The following is a 21,315-nucleotide window of genomic DNA, read 5'->3' on the forward strand; positions in this document are numbered from 1 at the left end:
AATTGTCTTTAACAGTAATATTCAATCGACTCGGAGGTCTGACAAGCCTGTCAGAGTGATTCCTGTATTCTTGGAGTGGATGTTGTTGAACAGCGGGCGGGCTGGTGGATGGAAGCCTTCGGTCTGGTGTGGATGCAGCAGGAGGTTGACCACGTCGTGGTGGCTGTGCAGTCTCTACTGGCCGGTCGATGTCCAGGTGTGCCGGTTTGAGACGGTCAATGGATATGTGGTCGGGTTTACCACTGATGTCTACAGAAAAACTCTTGTCGCCTGTTTCCAGTACGCGAAAAGGGCCTGTGTAAGGGGCCTTGAGCGGATCCCTATGGGCATCATGATGAATGAATACAAATTCAGCGTTCTTTAGCTCCGCTGGTACGTGTGAAGATGGAAGGCCGTGATGCGAAGTTGGGATAGGCGCAATAGCCCTGGCTGTTTCCCGATGGCTGCTGAGTTGTTTGGCTGCGGACCACGGCTCAGTTGGAAGCGGCAGGAAATCTCCCAGTACGCGGAGTGGCTGGCCGTACACGAGCTCCACAGCGGACGATCGCAGGTCCTCTTTGGGTGCCTTGCGGAGACCCAACATGACCTACAGCAGCTTATCCACCCATCTGGCGCCTTGGAGGCTGGCCTTCAGCGATGCCTTTAACAATCTGTGGAAACGTTCGCACAAACCGTTTGCTTGCAGGTGATAGGCCGTGGTGCGGTGAAGCTTGGTGCCGAGACTCTGGGCCACAGCGTTCCAGAGCTCGGAAGAGAACTGTGGACCGCAGTCTGAAGAAATGTCCGCTGGAACGCCAAAACGTGCGACCCACGAGGAGAGGAATGCTCTGGCGACATCAGCGGACGTAGTAGACGCCAGAGGAACTGCCTCTGGCCATCTAGTAGTACGATCAACCATGGTGAGGTTGTGTGTGAACCCCTGTGATGGTGGAAGCGGCCCGACGAGGTCCACGTTGACATGGTCGAATCGACATTCTGGTACTGTGAACGTGGCCAATGGGGCCTTAATGTGACTTTGCCCATTAGACGTTTGACAGACGACGCAGGTGTTAGCCCAGTCGCAGATATCCTTACGCATTCCTCTCCAGACGAACTTAGCCGACATTAATTTTTGAGATGCCTTCACGCCAGGATGCAAAAGCCCATGTATGGCGTCGAAAACTTTGCGGCGCCAGGCGACTGGAACGATCGGGCGGGGATCTCCCATGGAGACATCGCATAGTCACGAGGTGCCTACAGCGTGGAATTGCACATCGGTCAGTTGGAGGCTAGAGGTGTCGGTGCGATACACCTGTGTTTCAGGGTCGGATGCCTGATCGGTAGCCATGAGGGCATAATCGATGCCCAGCTGGACCACCCGTACAGTCGCGCGAGAAAGGCAATCAGCTACCAAGTTGTCCTTGCCAGCTACGTGTTGGACGTCTGTCGTGAATTCTGAAATGAAAGTTAGCTGTCGCTGCTGTTGAGCCGACCACGGTTCGGCGGTCTTGGCCATGGCGAAGGTCAGTGGTTTGTGATCTACAAACGCAGTGAAGGGACGTCCTTCTAACAAAAAACGGAAATGGCGGACAGCCAGGAACAGCAACTCCCGGTCGAAAGTGCTGTATTTGCGTTCGTTGCGCTGGAGTTGGCGGCTGAAAAATGCCAGTGGTTGCCACGTCCCGTTGACCCACTGTTCCTGCACAGCGCCTATGGCATAGCCAGAAGCATCGGTGGTAAGGGCGATGGTGGCACCTGGCAGAGGGTGCGCCATCATAGTTGCATTGGCTAGAGCGGTTTTTGTGTTGTCGAAAGCGTTGTCCATTTCGACCGTCCAGGCTATTGTATCTTTTCCGGCCTTGCCTTTGAGGGCCTCGTAGAGGGGCTGCATGAGTTGTGCTGCCTTGGGCACAAAGCGGTGGTAGAAATTCACCATGCCCAGGAATTCTTGAAGAGCCTTGGTGGACTGCGGTCTTGGGAATGCCGTAATTGCCTTGACCTTTGACTGCAGCGGAATTGCGTCTTCCGAAGTAATGCAGTGGCCCAAGAAGTCAATCTGTTGTAGGCCGAACTGACACTTGGCCGGGTTGATTATGAGGCCATGTTGGCTGAGGCGCCGAAAGAGGGTGCGGAGATGGCAGACGTGTTCCTCTTTGGTAGAGCTGGCTATCAGGATGTCATCAGGGTAGACAAATAAAAAGGGAAGATCCCGCAGGACCGAGTCCATTAGTCGTTGAAAAGCCTGTGCAGCATTCTTGAGCCCAAATGGCATCCGTAGAAACTCGAACAGTCCAAAGGGAGTGATGACAGCCGTTTTCTGGATGTCCTGCGGGTGTACGGGAACTTGGTGGTAGCCACGGACGAGGCCGACCTTGGAGAAGATGGAGTTTCCCGCCAAATGGGCGGAGAAATCCTGTATATGCGGGATCGGGTATCGATCGGGAGTGGTGGCGTCATTAAGGCATCGGTAGTCCCCGCATGGCCCCCATCCACCGCCGGGCTTCGGGACGATGTGGAGAGGCGAAGACCAGGGACTATTCGACCGGCGAATAATCCCCAGCCATTCCATCGTGGCAAACTCTGCCTTCACAGCCGTGAGCTTGCCGGATTCCAGGCGCCGAGCTCGCGCGTAAACTGGAGAGCCAGTCATAGTAATGTGGTGTTCGACACCATGCTTAGTGGCCGAGGAGGAGAAAGTGGGCTTGTTCAGCTCTGGGAATTCACCTAATAGGCGAGTGAACTCGTCCGGCGAGGGCAATGCGCAGGAGACAGTGTGCGACGTTGTGGAACTGCGGAAGCAAGGGACGGAGTGGAAGGTGGCCGCGTTGACCAATCGACGATTTCTTACATCCACCAAGAAGCTGTTGGCGCATAAGAAATCCGCGCCGAGGATGGCTTGCGAAACCTTGGCTATAATAAATTCCCACTGAAACCGTTGCTCGCCGAAGCACACCTTGACCCGCCGTTTGCCAAAGGAACGAATGGCCCCGCCATTAGCTGCCACGAGGGAGGGGCCGTGCATCCCAAACTGAATATCGAGTGCTGAGGCAGGAAGGATGCTGCACTGCGCCCCAGTGTTGCATAAAAAGCGCCGGCCTGAGAGGGAATCTGTAATACAGAGGAGCATTCCGGAATTTCCAATCACCATCGCGGCCGCGGAACGTCCCTCAGACTCGGTCTTCCTTTTCTGGAGTTGCTGCTGGTGTTGATGTCGGGTTTTTTTTAGGCGCGAAACTGCAGGGAGGGCGGCAGCCTCTGGTTTTCGCGCCGAAACGGGCGTGGTAAAAACAGAAGCCGGGGGATGGCGGCGTTCGCGGGGGAGGGCTGCCTCATGGCGGCGCAGGATTGCTGCGTGACCGCATAAATCATATCTGTTTCTGCAGCAAGTGCTGCACAATCTGTGGCTTCCGATCTGGCGAGGGCAGCCTGAACCTGCTCGGGTAGTTGACTCAGGAATAACTCCCGAAAGAGGAAACATTGTGCTTCTGAGCCAAGGTGCGTGAGCATCTGGCTCATTAACTCAGATGGCTTGGAATCGCCAAACCCGGGCAAAGCAAGTAGCCGGCGGGCACGCTCTGCCTTCGTGAGCCTGAAGACCTGTATTAACCGCGCTTTGAGAGTATTATACTTGCTGTCAACCGGGGGGTTTTCGCAGGCTGATGATCCCTGAGGCCGTGGAGCTGTCGAGTGCGGGGACCACGTAAAGGTAATGGGTCTGATCCGCAACGATGTTTCGGAGATCAAATTGTGCTTCTGCTTGGACGAACCAGGAGGCCGCCTGTTCTTTCCAAAACTGTGGGAGCTTCAAAGCCACGGAGTTCGCATCCATGTTTCGTCGCGCTTCGCTTCTTCCGCGAAAATTGTTCATGAAAATTCGGGGTCACCACTGTAGGAATGGCTAGATTCCTAACTAAAGGGCTGAGGTCGAGTCAGTCTATCAAACAAACGATGTTTAATACCAATCAACAGAGTTTAAAACAAAAACACAGGAGAACTACATTACAGGTCTGTACTCTTTGCTGGCTCCACGAGCACTGGCTAGGGCGGCTCCCCAGCCTGACGTCATGACGTCATCATGTTTTCCTGCCGCTGGAGGATCACGTGATCAACATGATGACGTCATCGTGTTTGGTCTCATTCTTAAAGGGACCGCGCTATGTACATGCAATGATATGCGCAAAGATACAGATTCATTCTGCAGCTAATAATTTGTTAAATATAATTATGTACATTAGATCAGAGTCCCCCTGGTGGCTCCGCCACACTGTAGCCATTTTATGAGGGTTTTTGGAACACCTAAAGGTAGAGACATAATTATGCATGCAGCAGCTAAATTGACAATAAGATCAGTAAGAATTCAACAGAGAGAATGAATAAAGCAATTAGCTTACATCAGCAGGAAACTTCAAAGAATAAACCACTAAAAAAAGAGTATAAAAGATAAAGCTTTTCAGAGGAAAAGTCAGAAGTCGCTGAATGGGCAAGCATTTCTCAACTTCACAGGCATGCTCTGTAAGTTTTTAACTTTCAGTCTCGGGTCATCAAGGTATTTGATTTTGGTGGATGTTCTGGATTTAGAAATAAGTAAGAAATGTAGAAATGTAACGAAGTAAAGATTTGAAAATAAGGATCTCTGAGAAATAAGAAATGTAAGCTAATTGTTTTTGAACTGTTAATGTTGCGACTGACGCAACAGCAACTATATGTCGGCTTTTAAATAAATATATATTTTTAGAATTGTCTCAAAGAGTATTTCTGTATAAACTCGCAAACCCAATTTCTGTACACTCTTTTGTAAGGAGTTGCAGAATTCTGGGGGGTATTCCGGACCCTCATAATATCCGGAAGTTTACAGTCTAGTTAAACTTATCAAAAGTGCTATCCGGAGGACGGTAACATCTTCAGTCGTTCCTTTCCTTTAGGGAGAGAGAGCCTGAACCTTTAGACCCATTTAAGCGTCTTATAGAATTTGGCTATCTCTAACTTTAGTTGAAGGTGAACGTCTGGGGAATACACCTGATCTGGGGTAGCCCGAAAACGGCTAGGATTTATAATTATCCCTTCATAGTTTCCCTAGTACTTTTTCTCTACTTATATTAATTACGTTAAGTTCCTCACCCTCATGAGACTCTTGGTTCTCCACCAAGCTTTTGTATTTCAAATCTCAGGATAATTTTCTGAAAAAAAAGACTGTAAAACTAAACTTAGGAACATAGGACACACAAAGTGCAAAGGCCTGGAAATTCGTGGGACCCATTCTGCTGGTGTAAGTGTCAACTAATTTAAATTATGCTGGCAGGACAAGGGCAAAAGTCCCACCAGCAGTGGGCCAGATATTCCAGGGAAACCAGGAAAATTCAGGAAAGGGGCAGAGTAAGGGCACAACTTCCCTATTTAAAGGACTCCATGCAGTTTATGGGATGAGCAGGCTCTAGTATGAGAGAACTGAAATGTGACATGGAAGTGTTGCTGGCACAAATTTAAGAATGGAGGGATGCTATTGTTCAAAAACCAGGAAATAGACAATCACATGCAGTACCATAGCCTTGTGGAAGGGTGTCACTGCGGCTGTGAATGGGACCTCCATAACTCCAAGTATTTCTTGCAGTGTGGGAAGAAGTTTGATGATTTCTCCAGGCCAGCAAGGTAACTGTTTTCAGCTGAATAACCGGGGAGATAACTGAATCACAGAGAAGCACAGGGAACTCCCTTAGTACAGCAGTCAAGTATTTCCCTTTAGGGTATCAAAAATACACCATGTCCCTTGTTCCAGAAGCAAGGTCTTTTGGCAGCTCTCACATTAAGTGTCTTAAATCCTGTACTGCATGCAAGCACGTTGAAGTCTCATAACTTAGGTCTTTGCTCCCTTTTGCCCAACATCTCAGTTTTAAATGGCCGACTCCTTATCCTGAGACTATGCCCCTAGTTCTAGACTCTCCAACAGGGGAAATAACCTCTCAGCATCTGTCCTGTCAATCACCCTCAGAATCTTATTGAATGAAGGACTACAGATCTTCGAGGACTGTCTGAAGTTGTCATTGTCAACTGGACTGCAAAGTATACAGAGTAACATCTCAGAGGGACTAAGGATATTCGGTTGACTCGCTCAAGTTTGAAGGAGCGTTCTGATTCCATGAGGTCCATTGTTCCACAAATCACTTGAACCAGACTCCTGTTCCCTATAGCAGTGGGGAAGCTGGTATGTTTACCTCAGAGCCTGTGTGATCTCATGGCAGAAACACAGAGGAGCACTCCATCGGTTCCCTGTAAAACTTTCATCTTTGCAGGACCAAGATGCCAAGGAGCCCATAACAAAAATCAACCTGTCCTATAAACATCCCTGGACTTGAAGACCCTGTGAGAAGAACCACCTCCATCTCAAGAGGTGCATACTATTTTGCAGCAGTCAGCTGCATCTCAGGCCCAAGGCCCCCAGGTGGTACATAGAAGAAATGTTAGAAGAGGGCACAGAAAAACTTGCATGGCTCCAAGGAGTGTGCATGGTGATAGAATCAAATGATCTTTTTGTAAATAGTTGCAATAAAATACTAGAATATTTGATGTAAGGATTGCATGGTGTTTGGTTCTCTTGCATGTCAATCAGGAACAAGTAATGTGCTGATGTTAAGGCTCAGAATTGGGATGCGATGGCTAGTTCTGAGAAGCAAGGATTTCACAGAGACATTTGACAATTTGGTGAGAGGAGGCAGATCTTTAATGAGCTGAGACATCCAAATATTCTTGCTCTATTCATCAGTGAAGATCTGCTGAATTAATCTGCCTCTCAGCTGTCTAGCAACCATCGACACTGCGGCTGCTTCCTGTTCTTTCATGTGCCGGGTATACAGCATCTGCAGTGCCAACTTCAGGCTTCTGGCATCCTCTGGGACATCTACTATTAGTCCATTCCTGATAGCATGTTGTGTATTTCATAACTCTGCAATCACAATTTGTGAAGGGGTGCATGGCACATACTGCAAGGCACCCCCAGACCGATCTAGACACTGGAACATTCCTTTGAGCCTTCCAATGGCTTCCATAATTTTTATCCTTGTCTTCATGTGTGCATCACTCCAGTGCTCCTCTGCAGCACTGGTAGTCCTATGAAGAGGTATTCCTTGTTCTCCAACAGCCATCCTGGCCCTTTCCTCTGCTGTTAAAATAGTGCTGCGATGCGGGACTGCTGAGTATAAAGGCATCATGACGATTTCCAGCATATCGTGAATTCATATGCAAGAAGCTATGCCCGTCATCGCCGCAAATGAGCCACATATTTTGGGAATGGATGCCGTTGTGGTTCTTATAAATATGGGAGTTGACATTTAGGACACGCCATGCCACATAGCTGCAATCAAGAGCCCCGACTACCTCAGGGAATCCAGTAATTCTGGAAATTCTGATGGCCCTCTCAGTCATTTATGCAGGAGCACTGTCCAATTATATAAATTGTGCTGCCTTGACAAAGAGAGCCTTAGTGACTTGCATTGAAAAGGAGTGCACATAAAATTAGCCAAACTGGCAAAAGTCTCCCATGGCTTCCTGGAATGAACCTGTGGCATAAAAGTTTAGAGCTGTGGCCACTTTCTGTGTCACAGTGAGTTATCCTCCCTGTGGTCCTTGTTTGCATATCTGACTGTAGCAGTGAACGGAACTCCTGTGATGCTTCATGACTGAAGTGCAGCCTCCTGAGCCTGTTTACTGTGATTTATTATCAAATCTGAAGCATTTGTGCAATCTTTACAGTTATGTTTTGAATTACCTAATTGTTCATTATTATTACTCAGACTATCAAGGCTATTTTATATTAGGGTAAAACTAGCTATAAAGGAGGTATTAAGGAGTAGGAATAGCAATAATATTGAACATATAAACTCATTAATATTTATATTGCCCTTTTCCTCACTTGTGAACTGCCAATGTGGATTACAGCGGCACATTATCACATCAATCCTGAGTAATCATCTATCACATAACCAATACTAACTCACCTGGCATTTATATGGCACATATTGGTAAATACAAAATGCCAACTATCTTAAATTCCTTACATTTACTACTTATTCTAAATTCTGAGATCACTGAGCCTATTGCAACTTGAACTCATCAGTATGAAACTGGAAAAGTATCCCTTTATTCCCTTTTAATTGTACACAGCCATCAGTTTTATAATTTAATTTTCCATTATAGCACACTTGTACATCGGCAGTTATGATATCTGTATTACATTTTCATGTAGCGTTAACATTACAGCCTGAAAGTTGCTGTTGGTGTGTTATTTGGAGGTTAACAATAGATTAACAAAGGTTTTTTGGAAACACTCACCTACCCTGAACTAAAGTGAGCTCCTGCCCTCACAGTTGACTGATCAATGCAGCATTGGCACCAATCAGGCAGCTGAGCAGCAGTTAAGTGGTTTAATCAGCTGTTCAAACTGTTGCATTTGTACAGAGAACAGCAGGGTAGGAATCAGTTCTTCAATTTTGCTGCAAAATGGAAGTGCCTTTGCGGAACACACCTGCTTTGATGCTGAACACTCGAGCTCCTAATAAAAAGAAAGACTTGCATTTATATAGCGTCATTCACGACCACCAAAGGTCCCAAAGTGCTTTACAGCCAATTAAGTATTTTTGGAGTGTAGTCACTTTTGTAATGTGGGAACCGCGGCAGTCAATTTGTGCACAGCAAGCTCCCACAAACAGCAATGTGATAATGACCAGATAATCTGTTTTTGTTATGTTGATTAATCTAGGAAGTGTGAGAAGAGAACTTTCCTGAATGGGTCCAGCAAGCATTGCAGATTGCAGACAGATTGAACATTGTTTGTACAACTGATCAGGACCTGTATGAAGAAGATGGCTGACTTGAAAAAAGGTACTTTGAAAAGGCTCCATAAAAACTGTCTCTAAAGACCTGTGCTAAGTATGCACAACTCATTTAATGCCACCCATCCTAAGGCTTATCCTGTACAGTTTTGGCAGGAGACAAAGAGCTGACATGCTGACCATGCCTGGCCATACTGCAGCATGGCAGAAATACAAGCAACAATTTTGAACTGAAGTTGTCATCAATGAGAAATTATAAAGGGGATTGACACACAAAATCCTTGTAAGACAACGGCCTAGAAATTCACTGGCCTTAGCGCCACTTTTGAGGCGCTAGAGGGCCTAGCGCCGAAGTTATGGCCAGTTTAGAAATTGACAGGGGCCCTAAATCGGCGTTAGGCCGGTAGCGCTGCGCCGGCACCGATGACGTCATCGGTGTGCGCAGCGTCCCGGTTGCCATGGTAACCCGCCCGAACTCGGAAATTGAGTTGCGGCCGCCTCGCCCGTGGCAGCCGCAAGCAACGTTCTGGCAGAGGTGCCTTACAGAACTTTGCGCCGGCGCATTAAAGGCCCCGCGGCAGCCGGCCGCTTTCCCGCCGGCCGCCTGGCCGCAGCTCCCTCCCCGGACTTCCCCCCCCCCCCCCCGGAACAGAAGCAAGCCCGGCACTTGTCCGAGGTGCCGGGCTCATTTTTAAAAAGATTATCGCAGGCCGCGGCCGGGTGCAGGCAGCTCCTCCTTAACGGAAGGAGGAGGCCTGCACTTCCCGAGCCTGCCGCACCGCAGCGGGCGCCGCAGCGCCGGAATAGCGCCGCAATGCGGCGCGTGGCGCCAGTTTTGAGGCGCTGAGACCCCTCAGTAGCGCCGGCAGCCGTTTGGGCGCGGCGCTACTGAATTTTTGGCGTGCGCAGGGGGACTTAGCGCCGGCACTAACTTCCGGCGCTAAAGCCCTCGCTGCGCCAAAACCGAATTTCTAGGCCAACCTGTCTACATGATCCATGTTAATTTATTGACAGACAAGTTGGACTGCAGGATGGAGTACTGTGTGAAACTGAAGGTGTTCTTTAAAATCAAGACTACTTCTCTGTTGCAGAACAAGATGTAAATAATAAAGAGCACAGAACACTGAGGGGTCCCAGAAATGTAAACACCATGGGCTGGATTTTGTGAATGGAGGCGAGTTGGAGGCGGGACTGTTGCTTGTCATGTCAATGCCCCGCCTCCATCCTCGCCTGACCAACCAGAGGGATTTTCCTCTGATTGACCTTGTTAAGCCCGCCCTGCAGGCTCAGCAGGCCAATTAGAGAGGAAGTCACTGACAGAGCACGCCAACGTCAGACGTGCTATCTGTCAAGACTTCTTGAAAGAAGAAATGCCAATGTTTGACAGCTCTGTGAAGCTGACAAACACTGACATTCTCCTTAGTTTGATGAGACCTTGTGTTCAGGACTCATCAAACCTTTCAACTTTGTAAATTTCAGATGGCTGTTGGTTCAGAGGTTCCAACAGCCAGTCCGTGAAATTGACAAGAAGGTTGTCGGCTCTCCCGATCCATCGTGGCTGAAGGCTGTAGGAAGAAAACAAGGTAAGTGAACACTTTTTAAAACTTATCACTCACCTTGCATACTTACCACTCCACACTTGCACCCATCACTCACCTCTACATCTTACTTCCAGGTGCCTTCGACCTCCTTCACATCTCCTCCAACCCGACGGGGTTCTCCGAGGTCAGGAAGCCTTCACCTGTGAAGGTAAAATGGCACTAATCCTTTTTTCTGCCTGTTAACTACCTGTTAACATGCAGTTAAAAGGATTAAATGCCTTTCCCGCCTCCAGGAGATGGGACCCGAAACTACACATCTTCCCGCCTCCTGGCAAAAGGGCACGGAGGCGGGATGGGGGCGGGTTTGCCATCTGCCCCCACTTTCTCCGAATTTACCGGCTGCCCCGCCACCATGCCCGCCTCCTCGGGATTTGGAAAATCCAGCTCCTTGAGTTCACTTGACTACCGTGGATATCCTTAGGCACAAAAGCATTGTAAGGGAGAAAGAAGCTGAAGATCTCTCCCAAGTCAGTGATAGTACCACCCTGCTCTCATCATGTCTTATCTATTCACTCACTGACACAAAAGCTTAGCATCATTTACAAAGAAATATTGCACACAGTGTTCCTTGGAGATGGCATTTTCTTACAAGTTCCTTTTCTCTTTTTGTATGCCTGGGAGAACAGAGTGCCAACACAGCCAGTGCCCCTGAACAAATTAGCACCTCTCATCACTTTGCATCAGTCTTAGTAATTTTAGCAAGCACCAGCACATCAATAACACCTCCCCACCCCCAAGGAGGTGGCACTGGTTGAAGCGCATGGAGCAACTGATAGTGGCAAATGAGAAGTATCTGTGTGCCATTGCTTCAACACCTAGGGATTCTGACTTTAGAGAACCTGTTTAGCAAAGGACATTACTATCTACAGAAGTCATTTGATTCTATGTAAAAATATTCTGCAAGGTCTGTGACTAGGGAATAGGGAAAAGTCTGCTAGCTGTGTTTTTGCATTTGTGAAAGAACATTAGTCTTCACTGCAGTCTACCATGGAGTTTGTGACAAGATCAGATTGACACAACTTCGAGGCAGGATTCAGAGACATCACAGCTTCCCAGAGGGTTTATCTTGCGCTACCCATTGTAAAGATTTTGTGGTAGAGTTTCCGATTTGGGTGCAATCGGCAATTCCAGTGCAAATTGCTTGGAGCCTCCTCGAAGAGCTGAAAACGAGCACAATTAGCTGAAACTCCCAATGGTGATTAATTCACCCAGGGGGCGGGGCCAATTTTGTGGTCGGGGCCTGCTTCGAGCATGATGTTTTTCAAACTTATGCAAAAGATCGTGGAAACTCGAATTGCGCTGAATGCAATTTACGCTTAAAAACATATTTTAAAAAATGTTTTTCTTTAAAACACCTTCCTTGATATATTTGATAAATTTTGATTAATGCAGCTGAAAATGGGTTTAATCACACAAAATAAGCATTTTAAATCACAGTGTCAATCCACCACCTGTGATTAACTCCATTTTAAATTATTGAAAAGGACTTTTAAAAATATACAGTTAGATTGGAGTACAGCAGTCCGTTCCTTAGTAGATTAAAAAAAATATTTCAAAACATTTCAAAACTTAACTATTAGTCTCCTTGCACCCAAAAGTTCCAGCTTAATTTTTGGAGCCTCACTGAAGGGCTGCAAACGAGTGCAATTAGTGGAAATGCCCAATGGCAATTAATTCACCCTGGGGCATGGCCTGCTTCCAGCATGATGTTTTTCAAACTAGTGCAAACGATTGCAGAAAATCAAATTGCGCTGAACGCAATTTGCACTTAAAATTCCGTGATCTTGTGCGCTGGTTACACCGATAGCACAGGAATTGCACGCAAAAAGAACAGCGGGAACTCCAGGCTTTTCTTTTCACATCCCCTTCTTCTGACTTCATCAAGAGTACCATTAAAGAACCATAGAATTATAGAATGTTACATCAAAGAATGATGACATTTGGCCCAGTAAAGTCTGCATGAGTGTTTGCCTCTGTATGAGCGAACTGGTCTAAACCCACTCTCCTTCTCGCTCCCCTTCAACATTCCTTTCTCAAGCAACAATCTCATTCTCTTTAAAAATAATTTGTGAAGTCTTTTTTCTGTGAGGGTTTGTGACAGAGAATTCCACATTCTAACCATCCTCTGGGTAAAAATGTTTTTCTAACCCCTTTAAATCTTCTTGTGTTTATCTTAAATTTGTGCCTTCTCATTAACATCTCAATGACCAGTGGAAACAATCTAACACTATTTACCTTATCATAACTCTTCATAATCTTTAATCAGGTCACCTATTAACTTTCTTGGCTCTGGTTAAAAAAACCCTAACTGTTTTCATAACTGTGACACCTTCATCCCCGGTAACATCCAAATTAATCTATACTGCACCTCTAAAATCGCTTTTATATCCTTCCAATAATGGGTTGATCAAAACTGTACACAATACTCTGACTGTGGCCTAAGATCTTGTACAAGTTCAACATTATCTTTTTGTATACTGTGCCTCTGAGCAAAAATCTTTATTTTTTACAACCTTTATCTACTTTAGCTGCCGGCTTTGATGACAACAACAACAACTTGTATTTATATAGCGCCTTTAATGTAGTAAAATGTCCCAAGGCCCTTCACAGGAGGGTTATAAAACAAAATTTGACACCGAGCCACAGAAGGAGAAATTAGGGCAGATGACCAAAAGCTTGGTCAAAGAGGTAGATTTTAAGGAGCATCTTAAAGGAGGAAAGAAAGGTAGAGAGGCGGAGAGGTTTAGGCAGGGAATTCCAGAGCTCAGGGCCTAGGCAGCAGAAGGTGTAATGTATATACCTTTAAGGGGGGAACTACTTTTTACAGCTCATGTATACTGTAGTGCTGGCAGTGACCACACCTGTATATAGCACTGAGTAGTAATCTGTACAGTCAGTTCCAGAGTGAGCCACGTTGAGCAAACACCTGTTGTACCGTTCTCCTGCAGTCTGTGTCTTACTACTGACGGACACAACATTGGCGACGAGGCAAATTCGATCCTACCTGCAACTCTGCATCACCTCCCAGGGATTCGTTCCTGGAGACCAGTAGATTGGAGGTCAAGGCCAGAGACACGGGCGTCGACCACAGGCAACCGCCCAGTCATCCAGCAGAGACTCGAGAATTGCGGGGGAGGCTCTTGAGAGCCAGGCTTGGCTTTCCAGTCACGGTGGTCCAGCGAAACGGGCTGCCAACAGGTAGTGCGCAGACCCTTCCCGGACAGCGGTGGGCTAGAGCCCGACCGAGCGGCACAGCAAAGGGCCGAGCAGCGTCGACGGGAGAGAGAGAGAGAGAGAGGGCAGAATGCACAGGGCGCAGCAGGTGTTCAGGGGCTGAGCAGCGTCGAGGAGAGGGAGAGAGACGCGCAGAAACCCGTGAGGCGCCGCCATTGCCACGAGGACCGCTGAGAGCGGTGTTGGCAGCAGCGCAGGAGAAGCGCGCGAAACCTACAGGACACCGCCATTGACACGAGGACCGCCGAGAGCGGCGTTGGCAGCAGCGGGGGAGGAAGGAAAGCGCGGGAGATGCCATTTTAAGCCATTTTAAACCACACCCAAAATGCTGAAGAGTGGCAGTATCACCGCATTTGACAATGAAGTCGAAGATTGGACGACATATGTCAAACGAATAGAGGTATACTGCAAGGCAAATGAGGTGTCAGATGGCAAGAAAGCGCCGGTATTGTTAAATTTAATGGGTGCAAAGACGTATGGTTTATTACGAAATCAATAACCCCAGCGAAGCCAGTGGAAAAGAGTTTTGGAGACAGGGTGACGATACTACAGGAACATTTAAACCCCACACCGCTGCTGATAGCAGAAAGATTCAAGTTTCACAAATGGAACCAGCATAAGGATGAAAGCAATGCTGAATATTTAACAGAACTGCGCAAACTATCGAAACACTGCCAGTTTGGAACGGGACTGGCAGATACCTTAAGGGACAAGTTTGTGTGTGGGCTTCAAAGTGAAGGAACCCAGAAACGGCATTTAGCTGAAAAGGACCTTACGCTGGACAAGGCTTTCAGCATTGCGGTATCATATGAAGCAGCAGCACGGGGCGCTGCAGAGATACAACAGAGACCGCAAGAATATGGCACAAACAAAATGTCATACAGAACAGAGAAGTGCTATCGCTGCGGCAGAACAACACACGACCACAATGATTGCTGGTTCAAAGACAAAGTGTGCAGACAGTGTGGAAAAGTAGGACACATAGCACGAGTCTGCAGGTCGTGAAAGAAAACCAGCAATAAGAAATCTCCAAAAAAAAAGTACAAGAAGGTACATAAGGTGACGGAGAATAGTTCAGACGAACAAAAGACTGATACCGACTCCGAAAACAGGGAGCTGAGTTGTCTGAAACTAAATAATGTGATCAAAACGGAGGATCACCAAACCATTTGGGTCACTCTCAAGATAGTAGGAGTCCAGGTAAAAATGGAATTGGATCAGCCGCTATTCTCACACATACCCTTGAGAGACACAAAAATTATTTTGAAGACATACACGGGGCAAAAAGTCTACCCCAAAGGAAAAATAAGGGTGACCGTTATATATAACGGTAAGGAAACACCAAAACTAGACCTGTATGTATTGCAAGATGGAGGACCACCATTACTGGGATGTGAATGGATCCGGAAAATACAGCTGGATTGGCATTCCATACAAGCACTGACTGTGGCTGCCAAAAAGGAAGACGACATCACACCTGGGCGACTGTCAAAGATCCTAACCGACGCGCAAGAAGTGTTCCAGCAAGGACTCGGAACACTAAAAGGCATGACAGCAACAATTAAAATCGAAGAAAACGCAAGCCCAAAATTTTTTAAGGCCAGACCGGTCAGCCATCGAAGCAGAGCTGGAGAGTTTGGAACGTTCAGGAGTACTGTCCAAGGTAGACTGGAGCGAGTGGGCTACACCCATCATCCCTGTGATGAAAAAGTCATTGAGCAGCACGCCTGGGGAACCAAGGAAGGTTCGCATCTGTGGGGATTTTAAGGTAACAGTGAACCCAGTCCTTCACACCGTGCAATATCCACTTCTGCGGATTGAAGATATTTTCGCCTCAGTATCTGGAGGGAAACGCTTCACTAAGATTGATCTGGCCCAGGCGTATCTGCAAATGGAGGTGGAAGAAGCATCAAAAAAATACCTCACAATCAACACCCATAAAGGACTCTACCAATACAACTGGCTGGTATTCGGGGTAGCATCAGCTCCGGCTATTTGGCAACGGGCAATGGAACAAGTCCTGCAAGGGATCCCAGGGACCCAGTGTTATTTGGACGACATCCTGGTCACGGGCAAAAATGACAGTGATCACCTCACCAACCTGGAACAGGTGCTCACTAGATTGAAGGAATATGGGCTCCGAGCTAACCGCCCCAAATGCGAGTTTTTTAAAAAACAGATCTCGTATTGTGGCCACGTTATCGATAAAGAGGGGTTACATAAGTCCCCAGAAAAGATTGTGGCAGTAGTCAAGGCTCCAGCACCGGAACACGTGTCACAACTGAGGTCGTCCTCGGGCTGGTAAACTACTACCATAAGTTCTTGCCAAATTTGTCTACAATACTACACCCACTGAACACCCTACTGCAAACTGGAGTGCCATGGAAGTGGAGTGATGAATGTAAATGAGCTTTCCAGAACAGCAAAACACTAATCACATCGAAAGAGGTATTGGCCCCTTTCAACCCAGCACTATCAATTCAGTTGGTGTGTGATGCGTCACCCTACGGCATTGGAGCGGTGCTGTCGCACAAATTCTCGGACAGCTCAGAGAGGCCAATAGCCTTTGCGTCACGATCACTAACCTCAGCCGAGCGTAACTACGCCCAGATTGACAGGGAGGCCCTCAGCCTAGTGTGGGGAGTGAAAAAGTTCAATCACTATCTGCACGGGCAGAAATTCACCTTGCTGACTGACCACCAGCCTCTTGTCTCCATTTTTAATCCGCAGAAGGGCGTTCCGGTGATGACTGCGCAACGACTACAAAGATGGTCACTCTTTCTAGGGGCGCACCACTATGAGATTGAATATAAGGGCACGAAACAGCATGGAACTGCTGATGGGCTATCATGCCTGCCACTGCCTACTGTGGAGGAAGCACCAGCAGTGGATCCTGTCAAAATATTTCATTCGACTATAGTTGAATACCTACCGGTAACTAACGCTCGTATCGAAAAGGAGACCCGAAATGACCCAACACTGTCTCGGGTATATGATTTGACGGTGAAGGGATGGCCAGCATATGGCGACTCACTGTTGCCAGCATTCTCGACAAGAAGAGAACAGCTGTCAGTGTGCCGGGGGACCTTGATGTGTGGATCCCGAGTGGTAATTCCACCCAAGTTAACGGATAGAGTGCTCAATGAGCTTCATGAGGGTCATCTGGGAGGGGTAAAAATGAAAAGCCTTGCCAGGGCTTATGTGTGGTGGCCGGGAATCGATAAACAAATCGAGGACCTGACCAAGTGCTGCTCAGGATGCCAGAAAGTCCAAAATGCACCACCACATGCCCCTCTACACCCATGGGAGTGGCCCTCATCTCCATGGCAACGGGTGCATATTGATTTTGCTGGTCCATTCATGGACTCAATGTTTTTGATAGCCGCGGATGCACACTCGAAATGGCCTGAGGTCATCAAAATGTCCTCCACCACCACGGAGAAAACTATTGCAGTCCTACGGACCATTTTTGCCAGGAACGGCTTGCCAGAACAGATTTGCTCCGATAACAGACCACAGTTTGTGTCCGAAGAGTTCCGGAGGTTTATGCAGAAGAATGGGGTAAGGCATTACACATCCGCCCCGTATCATCCAGCCACAAATGGATTGGCTGAGAGGTTCGTACAAACCTTTAAGAAGGCAATAAAGGCTATGTACAATGACAACATTCCGCTGCAGCATATGGTGGACAATTTCCTGTTCTCCTACCGGAATGCGACACATGCAGTCACCAACCAGGCCTCCGGCCATGATGTTCTTTAACCGAAGGTTAAGATCTCGCCTGGATTTGCTCAGACCAAATGTACGAAGAGATGTTGAGAGTAAGCAATTCCAGCACATCCATGAGAAGCCAACAAGGAGCTTCAATGTAGGGCAACCAGTCTTGGCCCGCGACTAACGAACAGAAAAATGGCAGCCAGGAACGATATGCACACGGCAGAGCCCACTAATGTACACAGTGGACGTTGGGGAGAACATCGTGAGACGCCATGCTGACCAGATCCTAGAGTCACAGGAACAAGTCAACCCCATGCCTCGCCCATACGTACCTGGTGAGGAACCCGACGTACAGGTCGCATCTACCCCAGAAACAGTAGCATCGGAAGCTGATGAGCCAACCGACAACAGGGGGCCAGAATCGCCTCCGCACCAAGAGCGAGACACTTGGGAAAGGCGCTATCCAGAAAGGATCAGGAAGCCTCCCCAAAGACTGAATATATAAATGGACTATTTTCAGCTAACGTTGTATGTTAAAAGTGTTAATTGTAATTAGTTTGATATTTAATTGTTGAATGAGTGTTATGGTACTGTTAATCTAAAAGGGGAGGAATTGTAATGTACATACTTTTAAGGGGGGGAACTACTTTTTACAGCTCATGTATACTGTAGTACCGGCAGTGACCACACCTGTATATAGCACTGAGTAGTAATCTGTACAGTCAGTTCCAGAGTGAGCCACGTTGAGTAAACACCTGTTGTACCGTTCTCCTGCAGTCTGTGTCTTACTACTGACGGACACAACAGAAGGCACGGCCACCAATGGTTGAGTGATTATAATCAGGGATGCTCAAGAGGGCAGAATTAGAGGAGCGCAGATATCTCGGTGGGGTTGTGGGGCTAGAAGAGATTACAGAGATAGGGAGTGGTGAGGTTATAGAGGGATTTAAAAACAAGGATGAGAATTTTTAAAACGAGGCGTTGCTTAACCAGGAGCCAATGTAGATCAGCGAGCACTGGAGTGATGGGTGAATGGGACTTGGTGCGAGTTAGGACATGGGCAGCCAAGTTTTGGATGACCTCAAGTTTACGTAGGGTAGAATGTGGGAGGCCAGCCAGGAGTGCGTTGGATATAGATGCTCCTCTGCTCTATTTAAAATACTATGATTTAAGTGTATTTTCTTTCCTTATTTCTACTTGCATGTTGTGTTACTTCATATGGCATCAGCAAATCTCAATATTGTTCTCTCAGTTCCCAAGTCCAGCAAATAAAAGTGGATCCAACAAGGACCCCAATGGAACACCACTCACCACACCTTTCCATTCAAAGAAATGTCCTTTAAATCCTTCAATCATATCTCTATCCACTTGGTCCAAGTGCCATTATGTTTGCCATAAGTCTTTTATTTTGTACCTTAACAAGTGAAAACCTTTATAAACTTCATCCTTCTTCCGATTATTTCATCAATAGGATTAAGCATAGTTCCCTTTTAGAAATCCATGCTGAAGGCCTTGATCAGCTCCTGTTTCTCCATGTACAGTACTTAGTTATTTCACCTCGTATTATGCATTCTAGTTGTTTACCAATAATTGAAGTAAGATTCACTGGCCTATAAATTCATGCCTTATCACTGTCTCCATTTTTGAAGAAGGGAGTCACATTTGCCACCCGCCGGTCCTCTGGCACTATTTTCCTTTCCAAAGAATTTTGTAAAATTTAGTCAGAAGTCCACAACCATCAAAACTTCAACAAATAAGTAATAATGCAATGATGTTTATAATTATCATCGTTCCTTCATAATCACTTGGTCAATATCCTGGAATTCCCTATCTAACACCATTATGGGAGCACCATCACCATGACGACTGCTACAGTTCAAGGATAAGGTTCACCACCATCATCTCAGGGCAACTAGGGATGGGTATTAAATGCAGCCTTGCTAGCATCACCCATATCCCAAGGACAAACTCATTGAAGAAATATTTATAGTGATACATTTGCTTGGTGAAAGGCAATTTGAATAGTAGAAGAATGCATGTTTTATATGGAACAACTTTAAAGGGAATTGCAGTCTAAATAATTTGTTACCATATTAGGAATAAATTTGCACTCCTTTGCTGCCAGCAAGGAATTGCACTCATAGGGATTGTGGGTCAGGGAATCGGGGCTCAGTGTTTTAGTCCTCTCTCCAACCTGAGCTCTGTTTGACAGTGGCTTCATCACTGACCATGCAGGATCATCAAATGAACTGTATTTCCTCAACATTTGTCAATTATTTAATAGAAAGTAAAAAGTAAAGCAAAAAGTGCTCATCGCTTACCATTTTTGGCCTTGCAAGTTTTGTTGTCTGGTTGCATCAAGTAACCTTCCACACAGCCACACATAGACGATCCATTGCTATTTGTGCATATTTGACTACAAGTTCCATATACACTGCATTCATCAAAATCTGAAAGAGGCAAGCAATAAGTTGTGTCAATTTATACTGAGATTGCATGTCATATGATCATGTCATGTCCTGATAATCAGAATTACTAATGTAGTATGCCAGACCTGCATCCAATTCCAAGAGCTCTTTTGAGTTCTTTAATGCCTTTGATGTCTTTATTAAATTGACATAAACAACCAACTGACTGATTAAAAAGAGACAGAAATATTTTGCTATTCTGACAGCTGGAAATCAGCACTATACCAGGCAAACACACGACATACGCTTCAGATCACAGGGTTTTACGTTGAGATTACTGAACCAAAGGGGGTCGTCTGTGAAGGGATCCCAAGGTTATATTCTATCTTACATCTGTTACTGTATACTAATATAAAGAAAACTTCTTCTACAATGAAATATTGCTTCCTTTGGGTGTCTGACATGGTCTTTTGGAAGCTAGAACAGAAAAGTTTAAAAACCACTGGTTTAAATGGCAGGAGCATGAGATGTGGTTTCTCACTGTTTATATGTGCTAAATTCTACTTATGTAAAAAGCAGCAATTTTCTGCTAACAGTTAGTATAGTACAATAATTGTTTTCTACCTAGGGTTGCCAAGAATTCTAGCTGGTGGGTCCTTTCCACTTGGAAATTTATGAAGATGTTGCCCCTGGCAAATATGAAATATGTCACCTGTTTTATGCAGCTGTGTACAGCAGGCTGGCAGATTTAGCTAGTTTTCCCTGTGGTCACCTGAAAGGAATTTGTAGCATAAAAAGCTAATGCCATTGTCACCTTTACAGCGACAGGTGGCACCATATCAATCTTTGAGGTAATCTGAAGATTGGATCTCAACAGGTAGCAGGGCTTGATTACTGCCTCTCTGGTGAAAGGAAGATACCAAATACAACTCCCCTCAAACATACTTAGGTATAACTGGTGTGGCCTGGAGACTCAGGTCTTGGGGTACTGCTCAGAGTATACATAATCACTAAGGTGTCTTTGCACCTGAAGATGGTCTGCCCTCATAAACATTTCCTCCATATTGAGGTCATCCAGTGTGATTGGAATCACGAAAGGGGTTCCTAACCTCTTACATTGTTTAGCAGCACTAAACAAGGACAGTTGCAGTCGAATCATAGAATTATAGAAATTTATAGCACAGAAGGAGGCCATTCGCCCATCTTGTCCATGCCAGCCGACAAAGAGCTACCACCCTAATCCCACTTTCCTACACTTGGTCTGTAGCCTTGTAGGTTATGACACTTCAAGTGCATATCCAACTACTTTTTAAATGTGACAAAGGTCTCTGCCTCTATCACCCTTTCAGGCAGTGAGTTCCAGGCCCCCACCACCCTCTGGGTGAAAAGAATTCTCCTCCAAATTCCCTCTAAACCTCCGACCAATTACTTTAAATCGATGCCCCCTGGTTATTGACTCTTCTGCTAAGGAAAATAGGTCCTTTCTATTAATTAAAATTAAAACATTTTTTCCACAGGTTTATTAGTTTTAAATACTTTAAAGGAAGGTAAGTT

General features: G+C 46.4%; 1 protein-coding gene across 1 annotated transcript in view; it reads right to left on the reverse strand.

The window, feature by feature from the left end:
- Window positions 1-21,315, reverse strand: part of LOC147120556 (low-density lipoprotein receptor-related protein 1-like) — a 2,135,446-nt gene that overhangs the window by 1,356,828 nt on the left and 757,303 nt on the right. The window contains exon 5 of the mRNA XM_085986655.1: window positions 19,675-19,803. Coding sequence (XP_085842781.1) covers window positions 19,675-19,803 — 129 coding nt within the window. The remainder of the gene's footprint in view (window positions 1-19,674; window positions 19,804-21,315) is intronic.

Source organism: Somniosus microcephalus, chromosome 4 (genome assembly GCF_052327205.1).
Source record: "Somniosus microcephalus isolate GS21.2 chromosome 4, FLI_Smic_1.0, whole genome shotgun sequence".
In the NCBI taxonomy this organism is placed as follows: Eukaryota; Metazoa; Chordata; class Chondrichthyes; order Squaliformes; family Somniosidae; genus Somniosus; species Somniosus microcephalus.